The sequence below is a fragment of the Melanotaenia boesemani genome, chromosome 19 (assembly GCF_017639745.1).
Source record: "Melanotaenia boesemani isolate fMelBoe1 chromosome 19, fMelBoe1.pri, whole genome shotgun sequence".
Lineage (NCBI taxonomy): Eukaryota > Metazoa > Chordata > Actinopteri > Atheriniformes > Melanotaeniidae > Melanotaenia > Melanotaenia boesemani.
The window spans coordinates 4,795,065-4,811,328 of record NC_055700.1 but is presented as its reverse complement, the minus strand read 5'-3'; the positions used below and the strand labels follow the sequence as shown (position 1 = coordinate 4,811,328).

The 16,264-nt window shown below is 39.2% G+C and overlaps 1 protein-coding gene across 3 annotated transcripts in view; it reads right to left on the bottom strand.

Annotated features, from left to right (window-relative positions):
- xpo7 (exportin 7) overlaps positions 1-16,050 on the bottom strand; it is a 34,981-nt gene extending 18,931 nt beyond the window's left edge. Inside the window, exons 1-6 of one of the 3 annotated variants that reach the window (XM_041969282.1) lie at positions 15,982-16,050; positions 6,516-6,662; positions 3,876-3,969; positions 3,394-3,560; positions 3,072-3,137; positions 334-438 (exon numbers count right to left, since the gene is read on the bottom strand). In XM_041969282.1, coding sequence (XP_041825216.1) covers positions 334-438; positions 3,072-3,137; positions 3,394-3,560; positions 3,876-3,969; positions 6,516-6,662; positions 15,982-16,014 — 612 coding nt within the window. In that variant the 5' untranslated portion in view covers positions 16,015-16,050. Of the gene's footprint in view, positions 1-333; positions 439-3,071; positions 3,138-3,393; positions 3,561-3,875; positions 3,970-6,515; positions 6,663-6,863; positions 6,951-14,771; positions 14,791-15,981 lie in introns of those variants that run through there. The other 2 variants (XM_041969284.1, XM_041969283.1) reach the window with 2 other exon arrangements.
- Positions 16,051-16,264: the final 214 nt, after the last annotated feature.

The following is a 16,264-nucleotide window of genomic DNA, read 5'->3' as shown; positions in this document are numbered from 1 at the left end:
CCTGCAGGTTTTAGTTGTTTCACTGCTCCGCACCGGATTCAAATCAAATGAATCCAACAGCTTCTAGTCAACTTCTGCACAATGATCCATTCATTTCAGTCAGGTGTGATGGAGCAGGGAAAGATTTAACTCGAGGACCTGAGTTTGAAACCCCTGCTCTAATGGGTAAGTTACATGCTACAGTTCCACAATACATGATTCATCAGAGCTGATTTTAAGGTTGCATTTATTTATATCTAGTTTATTAACCCAGTGTATAAGTTACATGCATCAAACTAATGCTGAAGAGTCCAAACAGAGTAATTATTATATAGGATACCTTCTGGAACAAACCTGTTTGAGGAGGTTGCAGGACAGAGTGAAGATGTCGAAGAGGGAGGAATCTCTGAATGATGAAGCTATCTTCCTATGTTTGGTCAGCGGATGCGTCGTATCGGCCTGAGGAGGAGAATCAGTAGGTTAAACATGGTCAGTACGCAGAGAGGATGGGACCTGCTCTGTTTGTGCTGTTTTGGCTCATATCTGGAAGTTTCATGCAGATACAGCAATGCAGAAAAATCTGATTTTGTTTGACGCCTTTTCTTTTTTCTTTAAAACATCATATTACTGAAAAATACTTTGAATATCTATATTTGAATGAATATGTAATCTATCCCAGAAGGTTAGTTAACTCATAAAAATTATCAATACTTATTGTGATCTGCAAATCAGTGCGATCCACTGCTGATTACACTGGACGAACTGCTTTGTGTCAGCTTCATTAAATCCCTGCAGCACCAGACACTGCTGAAAAATCTGCAGCCTCTAATCTGACAAGTTTGTGTTTACTGCCATTAAAATCAATGTAAACAGAAGCAGGTTGTCATGAAATGACACCTAACACATTCACACACAATCAGCAACAGCTAGCTTTGCGTCAGCCTCTTGACCACTTTCTTTGAAGCAGTTTGTGTTTAATTTCAAAATTATGGTGAAAATGCTCCCGTATCATATATTCTTTGATGTGGCCTTCTTTATGTAGTTGCATGATTACTATTTTACATTTTCTTAATACTTATATCGATAATCATAGCAAAACATCGCTGAAACCTGCCTGTCTGCAGATTTCTGCTGTTAATAAGTTTTCAGAAGAACCCAGAGTTGCAGAAGCTTTTCAAATGTGTGTTTAAGTCATTTAAAGAAATCAGAAACATGATATATCCTCAAACGCATCACTTGTTTACAGTAATGATACAGTAACTACTTAAACGAAAGGCCACATTTAAAAACTGAGCTGCCAGACAGAGAAAACAGACAGAAAACTCTATGGAAGAAAACCACAGAAGTTAAATGATCTGATCCTCTGAGAATAAAAAGGTGGTTTACATCACAGGTGGAGGAGAGCAGCTGCAGCACCTTGCATGCTCCGACTGCAGCTGTCTCTTTTTAAAGGTGTTCTAATGTTGTGTGACGTGGTGACATTTTCCAGTGGTGAAGATGATTTCTAACCAGAAAAAAGCCATTTCAACAACAATGTGTATCATGTCAAGCCCAACACAGATGTCCTCCAGTAATGTTTTCATGGGAAATGTAAGCAAACTGCACCTTAATATTTAAAAAAGATAACAGTAAGAAAGACTGAAAGGCTTGAGCAACGGCAAAGCCGAACGTGGTGTTACATGTCCATCTTTCCAGCTGCTAGACAGCGTGATGGGTCATCAATCATCAAAACAGCTTACAGGGATGCAGAATTCAGCAAAAGAAGAAACCAACCAAGTATCACCCCCCCATCCCCAAGTCTTCCACAAAGGAAGACAGTAGTTTTACTACAGACCACCAGTTGAAAACACAGTACAAATAGGATAACTTAAGTAGCTCAAACACTGGAGTAACCCCTCACTTTCACTGCGTTGCTATGTTGCCTGGCAACCAATTTCAACTTTAGTAGGCTAGAATAATGTAAACTCATGTTGACAACAACTTACCCAGTGTGCTCAGACCTCTGCATATGTTGTCTATTTTGGGTAACCATAGGTTATAATGGAACCTGATGACTTAACCATTAACTTCTCTGACCAAATTTCCAAACTGTTTACGTTTACTCCCGAGTAAAGTCCGCTCACTTTGGTTCTGGTCAAACGAGCGCAAAACCAGGCTGGTTAACCCGAAAAGCGGGGCCGGGGCCGGGGCCGGGGCCAGGGCCAGGGCCAGGGCCAGAACAGTGTTAATAGAGGAAACTCATCAAGAAAGCTTCTTTGTAATCTACCAGCAAAATTCCCTTATTTTAAACCTTTAGTTTTTTTTTTTTCTTTTCTTATGAAAAACATTCCTGACAACGTAGTTCAGTAAAATCTTTCAAAATATTTCTTCAGTATTTTTCCATGAATTGCTCTTTATTTTATTTTCATTGTGTAAATGTGTCTGGTGTGGGGAACAAGGTTAAATTGTGCTTTTATTGTGAAAATAAATTAAAAACACTCATCTCCACTGTATTTAACAACATATCAGAGCCTGAAATGTTTCTGTGCTCCATTAGTGACTCAACCAGAGGACAGATAGACAAACTTGTCTGTTTATCTTATCTAATCTTTGGAGGCTTCCCTGTGCCTCTGATCAATAACTACCCCTCCTCTGACTGCAGGCTCTTTAAACATTAACATATTCGCTAAACAGCTCGGGAAAATCCACCAAGTTTCTTCCACTTTTCTTATTTTACAAAAAAGACAACATTTGTTAAATGATTAAACTGCCCATTGTTGACAAAAAAAAAAAAAACACACAAAAAAAACTACAAGTCAACAATAATGTGCTCATGCACACAAACAGAAGGCGTCACACAGACAGAAGCTCCGCCCACCTGCTCGACCGACGCACCAAAACGTCCTGGAGAAGCTTCTGTTGTTTGCTTAGCTGGTCGCTAGCAGCTGGTCAGGGGCTAAAATTATCCGTTTGATCAGCTGTTTCATTGAGCTTTTGTATTGACAGCTGAGTCTTAATAGATAATTTCATTATGATGTGTTTATATTTTGCACTACTGCACACGATCCATGAGATGACAGAGAGGGAGAGGATGAGAGCTGAGGCCAACTTACCTGATTGATCTCATTGGTCAGCTGGGACAGGATGGTGACGCCTATGATGCAGTGCTCCACGCTGTCCTGTAAACACACCGGTTACCCATCAGCAAAACACATGTACACGTAATTTTATCTAAATGATCCTGTTATCTCTCGACCAGATCAGCTGCTTCTCCAGACAGCAGATTGATGGTGGCTCTTGGAGCAGGAGAGTTCTCAGAGTTAGGAACCACAATTTCTTCTGTTCCGAAGATTTAAATAATCCATTGTCATGGACTCAACAACAAAGCCGGATCAGAGTGTTTTCTGGATGTTTGGTGTGAAATCATCATCTCACCTGTAGGAAGCGCGTCACATCAGCGATGACGTTTCTGAAGACGTAGTCATCTTTCTGACAGTCGAACCAGCCCAGTTTGGTAATCCTGGCGTACAACTGGATCAACGCCTGGGTCACAAACGCCGCCAACTTTGGCCGCGTTGCCAGATAATTCAGTACATAATTTCCTGTTCATGAGACACAAACATCATGTTTGAGCTTCAGCATCACATGATTAAACTGAAATTAGAAGCAGACACGTCTCCATTATAGAACAGATGTGTAGATTTAATTGAAGCCACCTCCTAGTTTAAATAACTTTTGAAGTAAAACTTTTAAAAAGTTGTATATGTTTTTTAAGAAATAAAGATTTATTTTGAAAAAGAAAAATCAGAGCTTTTATTTTTAGGCCATATTTTTAGCCCTAGCTACTTTTAAAACTCTTTAGCTCCTAGTTCTTCCATGAATTTACAAACCTTAACCTGAAAGACAAAGATACTCACGGATGTCAATCCGTTGTTCAAGAGGAAGGGGGTTGCTGGTCCGAGACACCAGTTTAGATAAACAGGTTGCAGCAAGCAGCTGAGAATATGAAGACTGCAATGACAAAAACAACATTATTTCAGTGCAAATTTAATTTATTTCAGCAGCGTTTAAAAAGTGGAAAAATAAACTGAGTGCCAATAACACTCAGTATTTGTTAGTGAAAGACATAAAACCAGGGGACACTGACACTCATGAGTCTTCACACACAGAAATAAAGACCTATTGACCTAAATTCAACTTATTTCCAGCCAATTCCTGCAAAATATCGAAGGCCCCTCACAACTAAATGTTAACAGAAGTCCGTTCACTGACATTTTAACTGGAATCTGACTTATAAAATAAATGTAACACATCAGATTGTTCTGAGGTGAGGGGGAGTGTGTGTCCAAGTATCTGACATGCTTATTCTGCAGAAGTAGAAACAGCTGATCGGTCATGCAAGTCATATAATTGGAGTCAGTTCACATAAGCCGTTTGGTCTTTCTTGATCCTCATTAGCTTTTTTTAAGAGGAAAAAAATAATTTTGACAATTCAGTCAAGCTTTGTAAAATGAAAAACTACAAAAACTGCTGAATGGAAATGAACTGGTGATCGAACAGCTTTTCGTCCCACTGATCAAAGCCTGATGTACTGTGTTAAAAAATCTCAAATCCGGTTGTGAATAGAGCCCGTGCTAGGGCTTTATAGGTCTTTCGACTTATCCATAGTTCTAAAAGAGGCTACAAGGATCAGCACTAACAGAAAATATACAACTTTTCATTTGTTTAGTTTTGAGGGTTAGATGACCGCTGGTCTCTAGGCTTTAATTTAGTTCAGTTAAACTTGATTTGTATGCCAATTCACAACAAAGTCATCAAGGCATTTTACAGACAATCAACTCAAGCTGGTTCATTGTAATCCAATTAAGACAAATACACATTAATCCAATTTATCATCAGTGTTCATAGAAGCCACTTCAGAAAAAACTGCCTAGCAAAGGAAATATTGCTTTCGTAAGCAATATTCAACTAATGACAGATGAGTTGATCAAATCAACCCAGGTGGATCAGAGCTACTTGATTTTAAACATCTGGACTCAACTCAAGGAATGTTGATGGTGGTGTTATTATTGTCCCTCCTTCCTGAGCAAGCAGAGGTTCATTCTGAGCACAGAGAAATTACTTTTGCATCCATGTGACTTACATTTTGAACAGAAAATATTTTTGCAGAATAATTTAATTTAAAGTCGTCTTCTACCTGGAAGGTTGGTGGATCGATTCCAGGCTTTCCCTGACTACATGTTGAAGTGTCTTTAGGCAAGACACTTAACCCCATGTTGCCTCCTGATGTGTCTATCGGGGTATGAGTGTGTGTGTGACAGCTAGTGTAAAACGCTTTGAGTGGTCAAGCTGACTGGAAAAGCACAATATAAGTACAAGTCCATTTACCATCTGAGCAAACAAAGATTAATTCTTATTCATCTTCTTCCTCATTGTTTTCTCCTCTGCATGTTGCACACACCTGCACACAAGCTCTCAGTGCACCGTCTGGTCATTTCTGTCAATGCGCTCGCTCAGCTGATAGCAGATGTGCCACAATTCCAACCAATCACAGGCTTGTACAAAGCCATCCTGATTGGCTGCTTCGCTGCATTAAAATAATGCCGGAAAAGATAGTTTCTAAGTAACAAAGGGTTGTTCGTTTTAAAAATTAATTACATTACATTTAGGCTAGAATTACATCTCATTTCCATATTATTACATAAATCATAAATTTATTTATTGAATTGTCACATTATTTACACCATGTTGACTGACTTAAAGAAAACTGGTTATCTTTGTTTAATTTCACTTGTCTCGCTGGACTAGAAGTTGGGCATAACTCTCTTATTCCATGCATGTCCTACTGCTATTAGCCTAACCAGTCTAGCTAAATTAAACAAAGACATCAACATCAAGATGAACAATAACCTTATATTTCTGTTAACATGGTGAAAACAGTTTGATAGAGCTTCCTGCACAGATAATAAATTTACTTTAGACATATGGAAGTATAATTTTAACCAAAATGTTATATAAAGTTTGAAACAAATAACTCTTCTTCACTTTTCCAGCATTATTGTGATGCAGCAAAGCAACCAATCTGAATAACTTTGTCCAACCCTGTGATTGGTTGGAAGTGTGGCACATCTATAATGCACAGTTCTCACTGAGTGTGTGTGCACAGGTGTGCGGCAGCAAGCGGAGGAGAGAAACAATGAAGATGAAGAACAACAAAACTGATGTTATATCAGCGTTCACGCATATAGGTGTAAATGGGGAAAATCATTTTGTGGGCACAGAACAGATTTTTGTTTGCTCAGATTCTGTGTGCAATTTTCTTTTTTTTCCTGCTCAAAATGTAACTGATGTGCTTGCAAAAATCCTTTGTCTGCGCCCCAAATGAACCTCTGCTTGTTCAGGAATGAGACAATAACAACCCCACAGCAACCCAACCAGCTCAGGTGGAACAAGGTTCAGGAAAGGACTGAGCCGTATTTCTACATCATGATGTACTGCTGTAGACTGGCATGACTTTAACTCAACTAACGGATGCTCCAGGTGAGAGCAATACTCACGCTGCCTCTCTCCAGCAGCAGCTGACATTTGCTAAGACAGTCGGGACTGTTGGTGAACTCCACAAGAGCTTTCTCTGCCTGGTGTCGGACGGCGGTGTCGGTAGTCTCATACAGCTGCTTACACAGGATCTCCAGCTGGGCAAGGCCCTAGATAAACACAGAAAACATGGAAGACACAGGCTTATCAGCAGCCAGCAGGCACATCATGCACAGCATTTCAGGATTTTTAGTCATAAAACCTAAAGAAAAGACTCCAAAAACAATCGTGTCAAAGAACATGAATTAAAATATTCAATGTTTTTTTTTTTTTTTTTTTTTTTGGACCTTCTGTTTTCATTAAGAACACACCATTACTCTTCACACTTTTTGTTCTGGGTAAAGAACTGAAACACAGCGTGCTGTACATTAAGGATATCAAATTGCATTAATATGGCAGACAGGCAGGCAGAACGCTGAGTCATGCACAGTCGCAGCAAGATGCCGGTCACTGATAAATTCAAAATGGTGGTGTGGTCAGGTTAGAGAGCACCAGAGGAGGTGGAGGTCTGAGTGATGGTGCGTTCACTGCTCACACCTGAGAGCAAGGAGACTGTAGCGCATCATGTGTGGTCGCTCTGCAGGGCTCAGATAAGCCCTCAGCACCAAACCCGGCCTGCAAATGTGACATCTGGCGCACGAGATGAGCACAAACACGTTTAATTTACACAGATAAAGTTCCAAATTAAATCAATATCAAGGGAGGGACAGGGAGTGTTTTCATCCAGAGCTGATGGGACAAGATGTTCAGCTCACTTTGAGTCTTTCATGAACCAAAAACTTTGAATTTGGAGAAACTATGTTGTTGGATATGAAGCAATAACAAGGAAAGGAGCACCAAACCCAGCTAAGCTAAAATTATGTGTATGTGTGTATATATATATATATATATATATATATATATATATATATAAACAGGATAAATGGATAAAAACAAAACTACAGTACGCCCCACAAACATGTGGGTGTAATTGTGATTAGCACTTTCCTGCAGCACATTGGTTTAACTTATTGTTGGATTATTCTGTCATATCGTGTTATTAATGTACAAACAACCAACATGAAAAGATTCAGTCTGAAGCCAAATCACCCACAAAGTCCTGCTGTACAGGGACACCTGTTATGTTTTCTACAACAAGAAAGAAAATAACTACATCTCAGCATGGTGTACAGAAACAGTCCAGAGAAGACCTGACACAGGACCTGAGAGATGCACCTGCACCTTCAGTTGATCCATCTATCAATAACCAAAACCCGGTCAGAAATGGTCTCCATTGAAGGGTGGCCGTCAAGAGGCCATTTTTAAAGAAGGGAAATGGGGGGAAAAAAGGCTGAGGTATGCCAAATGACACAAGAAGTGGACTAAAAATCAATGGTAACAGGTGTGGTGGAGGGATAAATCCGTTCCAGATCCCAGACCTCAACATTATTGAAGCACAGTGGCATCATCTGGACAGTAAACCTTAACAAAAGGGAGAAAACATTCTAGGAAGAGTTTGGGAAAGTCCTTCAAGAAGTCTGGAGAACTATTTCTGAAAAATACTTATATAAATGACAGGAAAGCTTGTTTAAAAGGGATCAGAGAATCAAGCTGCTTCAAATCAGACCATGCATTCATGCTTGTTCAGAACTGTATAAACATGTTTTATACTGCATTTCATACATCCTTGTACCCATTTCTTGTTTTCCTGTAAATTTATAAAAGGAATGACAGTTGGCTCGAGACCGTTTCATTTACAAGTGCAAAAATACAAAAAAAAAATGCCCCAGTATTAATATGTGAAGGGGAGATCCATTCAAAAACACTTTGTATAAACTACATAAACTTGGAAGGTGCTCAACATATGAAAACCATGTCTTATTTTCAAAGCCTCAAATTCATCAATCAGCCACTGTAATGTGGGTCCTGTCGGAGCCAGAAGAGGTCACATTTAGACAAGAAGGTGGCATTAAAGGATGATGTTTGTGAGCTGGTTGGACAAAGGTGTGTTTTATTTATGGTTTAAAGCAGGGATCTCCAACTCTGGTCCTCGTGAGCTACTGTCCTGCAGGTTTTGGATTTTTCCCTGATGCGACACACCTGACTCAAATCACTGGGTCATTAACAGGCTTGTGCAGAGGTGTGTTGTAGTAGGAGACATCTAAAACCTGCAGGACAGTGGCTCACGAGGACCGGAGTTGGAGACCCCTGGTTTAAAGTATTTCCTGAAGAACCAACAGCACATTGTTAATAAGTAATGAAACTACTGAGGCCCATGACTTGTGTAAAACTGATTTGGTAACTCAATAGGAAAGTTAACTTTTTTTTTTTTTTATTTACACTCTTGGACCCAAACCAGCTGCTGCCAGTTAGTGTTATTGCACTTTAAGGCACTTCTACATTGGCTATAGGATCGATGGTGTAGAGGATGACTTCATCAATCATTCATACAGTCTGTGTGACACAAACAAAGCTTAAATAACAAGAACTACATCTGCTCATCCTGCTCTATCTCAAGACAAAACACTTTTCCACCATGAAAAATGGCAAGGTCACAGTTTCCATCTAATAATATATAAATTTTAATTCAGTGATTGCTGAAAGGAACAGGTGCTACTAATTCTTCAGCTGTAACACGAGACACCAGCAGACAAAAACAAGATAAAGAGCCTCCAGTTGAGGCTCAAAATCATCAAATATGAATAAAACCTGTAGAAAATGTGTAGTTTGTGCAACTTCATTAATTCAACACCTTTCTGTGCAATAAAATATAAGAAACTTTGCTAAGTTAATGAAACATCCTGATGCTCTGTGGCAGGTTTAAAAGGTACGAAGCAGGAGAACGTAGGTGGTCTGAGGTAAACAATAAGCTCATATCCAGCTCTTATTTGGACAATGTTTATATCCCGATGTCTGGCCCCCAATACAGGATGTACTAGCTGATTCTGGATTTCCATTTCTAAATCAAACCACTTCTGTTTCCATTAGTCATGTACGCTGTCTGACAGCAGGCAGATGTTTTCATTTGTGGGCTGTAAACACGTACTGGTTGGAGAAGGTTTTTTAGGGAAGGGTTTTACTGATTCTATGCGAGAAGACAAGATGTCTGTGTGTCTACTCTGTTGTTTCAGCTTAATGGTAATTAACCTGTCAGGTGTGAGGTGAATCAGTGATGCTCTGAATATTCACCTGTTTCTGAACATCTGTTCCAGCTGAAGAGCCGTTGTCAGCTGCTGGACTTATGTTAGCTACAGTTAATCTAATTTATTTCATCACTGTCAAAAGAAAGAGGTAGCCACTGGTCCACATATCGCTTAATAAAATCCATTATATTTTTCCACAAAGTCTCTTTGTTAAGTGATCTAAATGAGAAAGGCTCTTGGATGTAATAACTTTTATTCCTCCTTAACTTTATAACAAAACATGGCATTTGGTAATAGTTAGTGATAAACAGTCTGTGTAAAGCAACATGAGTGAAAGCAAGATTTAATGACAAAGAGAAAAAACAGAAGAGATTGAGAGTGAATTTATTCATCTAAGACAGCTGAGTTTCCAGCTTCAGCCGACTCAGTTCTGTCTGTGAGCCGTTTCACTCCAGCCCGTCCATTCAGGCTCTGGTAAAATGTTTGTGGTGCTCCCAAGATGCTAATTGTGTACATGTCAAAAGCTTCTGTGTGGAAAATACAACGAGGTTCAGGCCAAATTCTGCCAGGCGAAGCCTGAATAACACAAGTCCACCATGAATATGCACTATCACCTGAGAGTTGATCAGAGGTAATCTTAATTATGACACTGCATCACTAAAAAAAAAATTGAATAAGCAAATAAAAAAAGCCTGAGTGATCAACACTAATTTAGTTAAAATACTAAAGTTTTAAACTTGATACCAAGGAAAAAGACTAAATGTTCAAGACACTAGACACCATTTTCAAAACCAAAGAGGAGAGAAAAGTCACAATTTAAGAGGCATAAATGCTTTAAACAAACAGAACTCCAAACTACACTGAAGGAACATCACATCAGATCTTTAAAGACATAGCAAAACCTCATCTTGAAGGTAACTGTGAAGTTATCTTTCCCTTCACAATCATAACAGCATCAGTACTGACATTAAGATTAAATAAATCTTAATACATTTCTCACACCACTGACGTCTAAACTGCACTTACAAGAAGTAAATATCTGTGAATAGTCCTAAATGAAACCTGATTGTTGAGTCACGGGAGCTGGTTTTACTGCTTAAGAAGCCCCATCGCTAGATTACAACTGACACATTTCTGAAAGCCTTACTCACACATCACTTACCACTCATAACCCGACGTCTACAGACGACAGAATGCTTCCATGAATTCACATAGCATTAATTTCTAATGACTACAACTGCAACTGTCAAAAAAACAAAAACACAGTTCACATGTTGAAAAGCTGAAAATCTGAGAAGCCACGACTGCATCTAAATTTTTGTTTACAACGATCTATGAGAATAAAACTGACACTATTAAAAGAACTGTAATGTTTAATCATTTTGCTAAATAAATTATGTTTTTATGACCTTAGAATGAACCAAGTATATATATTTGGTCCAGCAAGTCCTCCATACGGATGGAGGAGGTGGAGGACTCAGTGGTCGTGGATTCTGTTGTGTGAAGAATTAAAGCTCGTGCTTATTACATCATCCAAGAACAGACTGCGCACGAATCAGATTTGTTAAAGAGAAAACATGAAGAGGAATAGATGAAAGCAGAAAATGAAAATAAACACATGGAAATCACTGATGAGGAACAACAGTCTATGATGGAGTTTGCTGTTATATAGTGAATGGATGACATCTGAGATGATGTCCAACTTGGCCACTACATGTAAACAAAAGCTACACCTTTAAAATCAGGTTTTCATTTCTTCATTTTCAACTCAATTTAACTTTTTTTATTTTATGTCTTCTCGACTAGGTCTGTCTGCGTCCTGTCTGAAATGATATACACAAAGTACGTTCACAAGGGCTGTATGTAGGGATGCACAACAACAGGAAATTATTACGTCGTTCCGGTAAGTCCGATATCGTGATGACTTGCTCCGATAACGTATATATCTTTGTCAGCACAGCAGTGCTCTGCTTATGAGACCTGAATGATCTGCAGTAAATGGTGCGTTTATGTGACGTTGGCATAAAAAGAGAAAATCTTTCTGACTGGACGAATGTAAGAATAACCCCTCATGTTGGAAGACAACTCGTTAAAACTCGTCATAATTTTTAATTTGTTATCTAACCAGAAAACTGACTGAGTTACTCACTTTAACAGAGATCCAGTGTATTTTTCGACATGTTACAACAGAAGCATGAACTTGAAAAAGCGAGAAGCACGACTAGCAAACGTTGGAATGGGGAATTTTCTGCGCCCTGTGAATGCAGCACCACCAGAATGCAGCAGTCAGTAGTGTGGGATTTCTTCAAAGTTTCCAAAGAAGAAGACAGTTCACTGGTTATTTGCAATAACTGTTCCAAACAATACTTCAATACTACAAACCTATTCAGTCACCTGAAACATAATCATCGTTTCGACGGAGTTTTGAAAGTGTATCAGGACGCCCAGGCTGCTAAAGACGCAAAAAACTTAAAGCCAACGGCAGAGAAGCCACCGGGACTGACAGACATCTGTGAGGTGTTTCAGGCATCCAAGAAATTTGCCAGACATGACCCACAGGCTAAGGCTATTGAAGGTTTAATCATGGAAATGATGGCGCTTGATGACCAGCCCTTCATCCTCATTGAGGACAGAGGCTTTTCTTGTCTGATTCATCACTTGGAGCCACGGCTTACGATGCCGAGCTGCTGCTACTTTGCTGATGTGTGCCTTCCACCCAAGTATGATGCTATTGCCAAATGTATACACACATTATATATGAAATAGTTCTGTTTGATATCTTTAGAAAATGTTTGAGATGCATGCTAAAAGTTTTTCACTGTAAAAAAAAAAATCTATATCTCTTCATATAAACAGTGAAAAGTCTTTTAGGTTTTGTTAGTATTGATGTCATGATCTTAAGTGTGTTTGTTATCGGATATTAGTTATCAGTATCTGCCTTTAGTAGCTGAAAGTTATCGGTATCGGTTTAAAGAAATGGTTATCGTGCATCTCTAGCTGTATCTATAATCTAAGTCTCAAAAGAAAGCGGAGACATGTGAGATTACTCCATTCACCTGGAACACAAAAGAACATTTAAATGGTTGTCACCTCCTAAAAGAAAACCACATTACTTTCTGTAAAAACCACAGGATAGCAACACAAATCATCTAGAACTAAGTCATGTCTGATGAGTAGCTGTGCAAAAGTAGAAGCTGAAAATGTGAACCTGAGCAGTTTTACAGGTGTTTTAAAAGAGGTGTTACTCAGGTAGGTCACCTTAGAAACATCATGAGGATCCAGAAAGAAGTAGAGCCCAAGATAGTAGAGTGAATTATTCACCATAAAATACCCTTCATCTTTATGGAAACTACCAGCACCTTCATGAATCTTTTTAAAGGAGGAGTCATCGCAGAATATATTAGAGTTTCTTTTAGAGCTGGAATAAAACTTTTCACCCTAAAACAGACATGATTTCTGATTCTGGCTGCCAGCTCCCTGAGTCTCTGTCCCACAGTGATGAGACAGACATCTCTGTAATCAGCAGAGTCTCTGCTTTCATATCACACCTTTTTTTATGTGGTTTGCTGGAAGTGGAGAAATTAGCAGAAGCTCTAAAATGGACAGTGATGTTCTCATGTTTTTCTTACACTCCCATATAATTGCGTGGGGTTTGGATTGGAGCATACTAGCATGTGCAAATATCTCCTGTAATGTGTGTATCTACAGGGGGCTCTAGTCAAGAAGAAGTTTGGTTCAGGTTTTCTCTGATGGATAAATGTTTAATCTTGACCAATTTTTGTACTTCATTTTCTCTTTTAACGGCAGAAACTGACTCATAATTTGAGAGGAGCTGCTGAGAAATTGGAAGCAAATGTAAGAAATAAACGCATAATAAGTGTAAAGTTGCTGTTTGGATAATAGCTAAAAAGAAAGAGACCTGGTGAGTAAAGTGTGACACACACACACACACACAAACCATGTGACTTTAATAAAACTGTAGAAAGCAAATCTGGAGACACAGCATGAGCTCTGTGATGTTACAAATGTGATTCCTGAAAAATCACCTGACAGTTTTAAGACTAAACTTTCAATCACTCCTAGATATCAATAAATAATATAAATATCTGTAGGGTAGAGCCACAGATTTGACAGGATGATGATTATCCTTTATTTATTCCTTTAGTAGGCGATGTGTTGAAAACACATTTAGGAAAGATAAAAAATTATGAAATGTGGAAATGGATTAGAAATGAGCAATTCATTTGGATGATGTATTGATCAATTCTTTAAAAAGAAAAAAATAAAAGCTTGAGGAAAAGACTGTGCTTATAGCTTAACCACATCATGAGGTATATGAAGGAAGGTTTGTGCTGCTTTAACACCAAATTCGTAGAGTTTATTATTATTACTACTTCATGCAAACCCACTAAAAATGTCAATTTAACTATCTCACAGCCAGAAACAGCATGTTTGACCCCATAATAACTAAAGGTGCCCAGATACAACTTTTTACAGTTCAGCACATTTATTGTGTGTACCCGGGTATTGTGTGTACCCAATGCTGAAGCTGAAATAAAACCATAACTGTTGCAGTCATTTCATAAAAGTTTCAATGCAGATTAAATGGTTTCCTGGTCTTAGGAAAAGGCTTAATACCACATTCTTCTACACCTTGAGTGTAATTTTAAATTAGTATGGTTAAAATAGGCTACTGCTCTTCAAGAGATTGAAAAGATTTTATTACTACACTCTAAATACTAATAAGTTGGGGGAGATTCTAAATTTAGATCTCATCTTATACTGTTTTAGGTCATTTCCAGAGTAAACAGTTACTTAAAAAGAGAATAATTTGCTTTTTGATGATTTTAAAAGACATGTCTCAACAGTTGCAGCCATTTATTAGACCGGAAATTAAACCATGTCATAATAATTCAAAATTAAATTTGTCAACAATTAATTAATTGCTTAATTTATAAGTTCAAAAGCAAATAATTACTATAAGCTGGTACTATTTAAAAGTGGTTAAAAAACTTGACAAAGCACCTGTCATCCTTCATGACCCCCCCGCCCCCCTATTTTTAATAGCTGTATAAATATATTCAAAAATGTATTTACCATTCAGATCAGAGCCTCTCTGAAAGTGTCTCACAAACAAATATTATGAAGCTTTAAAACTGAACCCCATAGAAAGCCAGTGATGCTGCTCCTCCATGCTGCACAGCCTCTAGCATTGAAGCTAACTCATCTGAGTGAAGGCTGGTATTTACTTGTTCATCTAAAATCTATGCCTTGTTTTGGAGTGGGAGTTATTATGGGGCACTTAATCGAGATATATTCTAGTTTTCACATGTAAACACATAAAACACAGCCTGCCAGTGCAGCAGCATCGTGGTTCCCTGAATCCCCGACAGCAAGGTCTTTCTTAGGACATTATGGACGACTTGCCGGGGAAACAGAAAGTTAAACCCTGTCCTGCCTGCGATTCCCACACATGTGCCCGGATCAGACCACGAGCAAGCGAAGCTAGCCTTGGACAGGCTAGCTAAACACAACAAAGCTCCTTAGCTGCGCAAATCAACAACACAAATGTAAAATATCCCGGCGCCCTCACTCCAATGTTCCCAGTATCCACCAGCCATGGGCACAGAGCCCATTTCTCCGTCAAACAGTTAAACACACCGAGACATGTTTTCAAACGGGCTCGAGCGGGAGAAGTTGACGTCTGGGCTGAGGCTAGCGTTAGCCTAGCTTGCAACAGGGTTCTGCTAACTGTAACAAAACAGAACTATAAATAAATATTTACACATCCACGCACACAAAGCGTCACACTAAAAGTCCGATTCTCAGGTCCTGATATGATAAATGTCTACCATGTGTTTCACACTGGCGCCAACTGACAGTAAAGCTGTGTGTGTTAGCTTAACTGCTACTGGTCTGCCGTCAGCCATTTGTGTTTTATTGTTTACATGAAATAACAAGCTTATAAAACACGTCGTTATGCCAGCTGCAGTGAGCGTCCAATCGACACGGATACCGGGAATTACACAGTCTGAAAGCCGCAGTGCTTCCCGGTGTTTGTATGCGTTCCCTATCGCAGCTAACACAAGCTAACGCAGCAACCCGAGCAGTGACAGCAGGCCACGAGTCAACACAGGCTGTCTCATCCTTTCTTTTTAATGCCGACAGCCCGCGTACCGCCGCCTGCTGCACCCAGAGGCTACACACTGGTTCCGTGCCGACAACACCGCACCCAGATGCGCGTTCAGCCTCATCTCCATGCTCCTGGACGAACTGTCCGTAACAAAAACATGAAACCTCTGCTTACCTGCACATGATCCGCCATTTTTCTCCATTTCATGCACCTCTCACTCCCCCGCTTATGGGTATAGAAAGAGACAAGAGCGCCCCTAGTGGCAGCGGCTGGAAATACTCCTAATCAAAATCAGCCACCAACTTTATAACGCAACAAAACACAGCCACAAGCAACATAACCAAACACTGAAGATACAAACATTACACAACTGAATACAACAGATCCCGTTCTTTCCACATTCCACATTTATATCACTCATCAATTTCACAACCTAACTGAACACAAAATAAGCCAA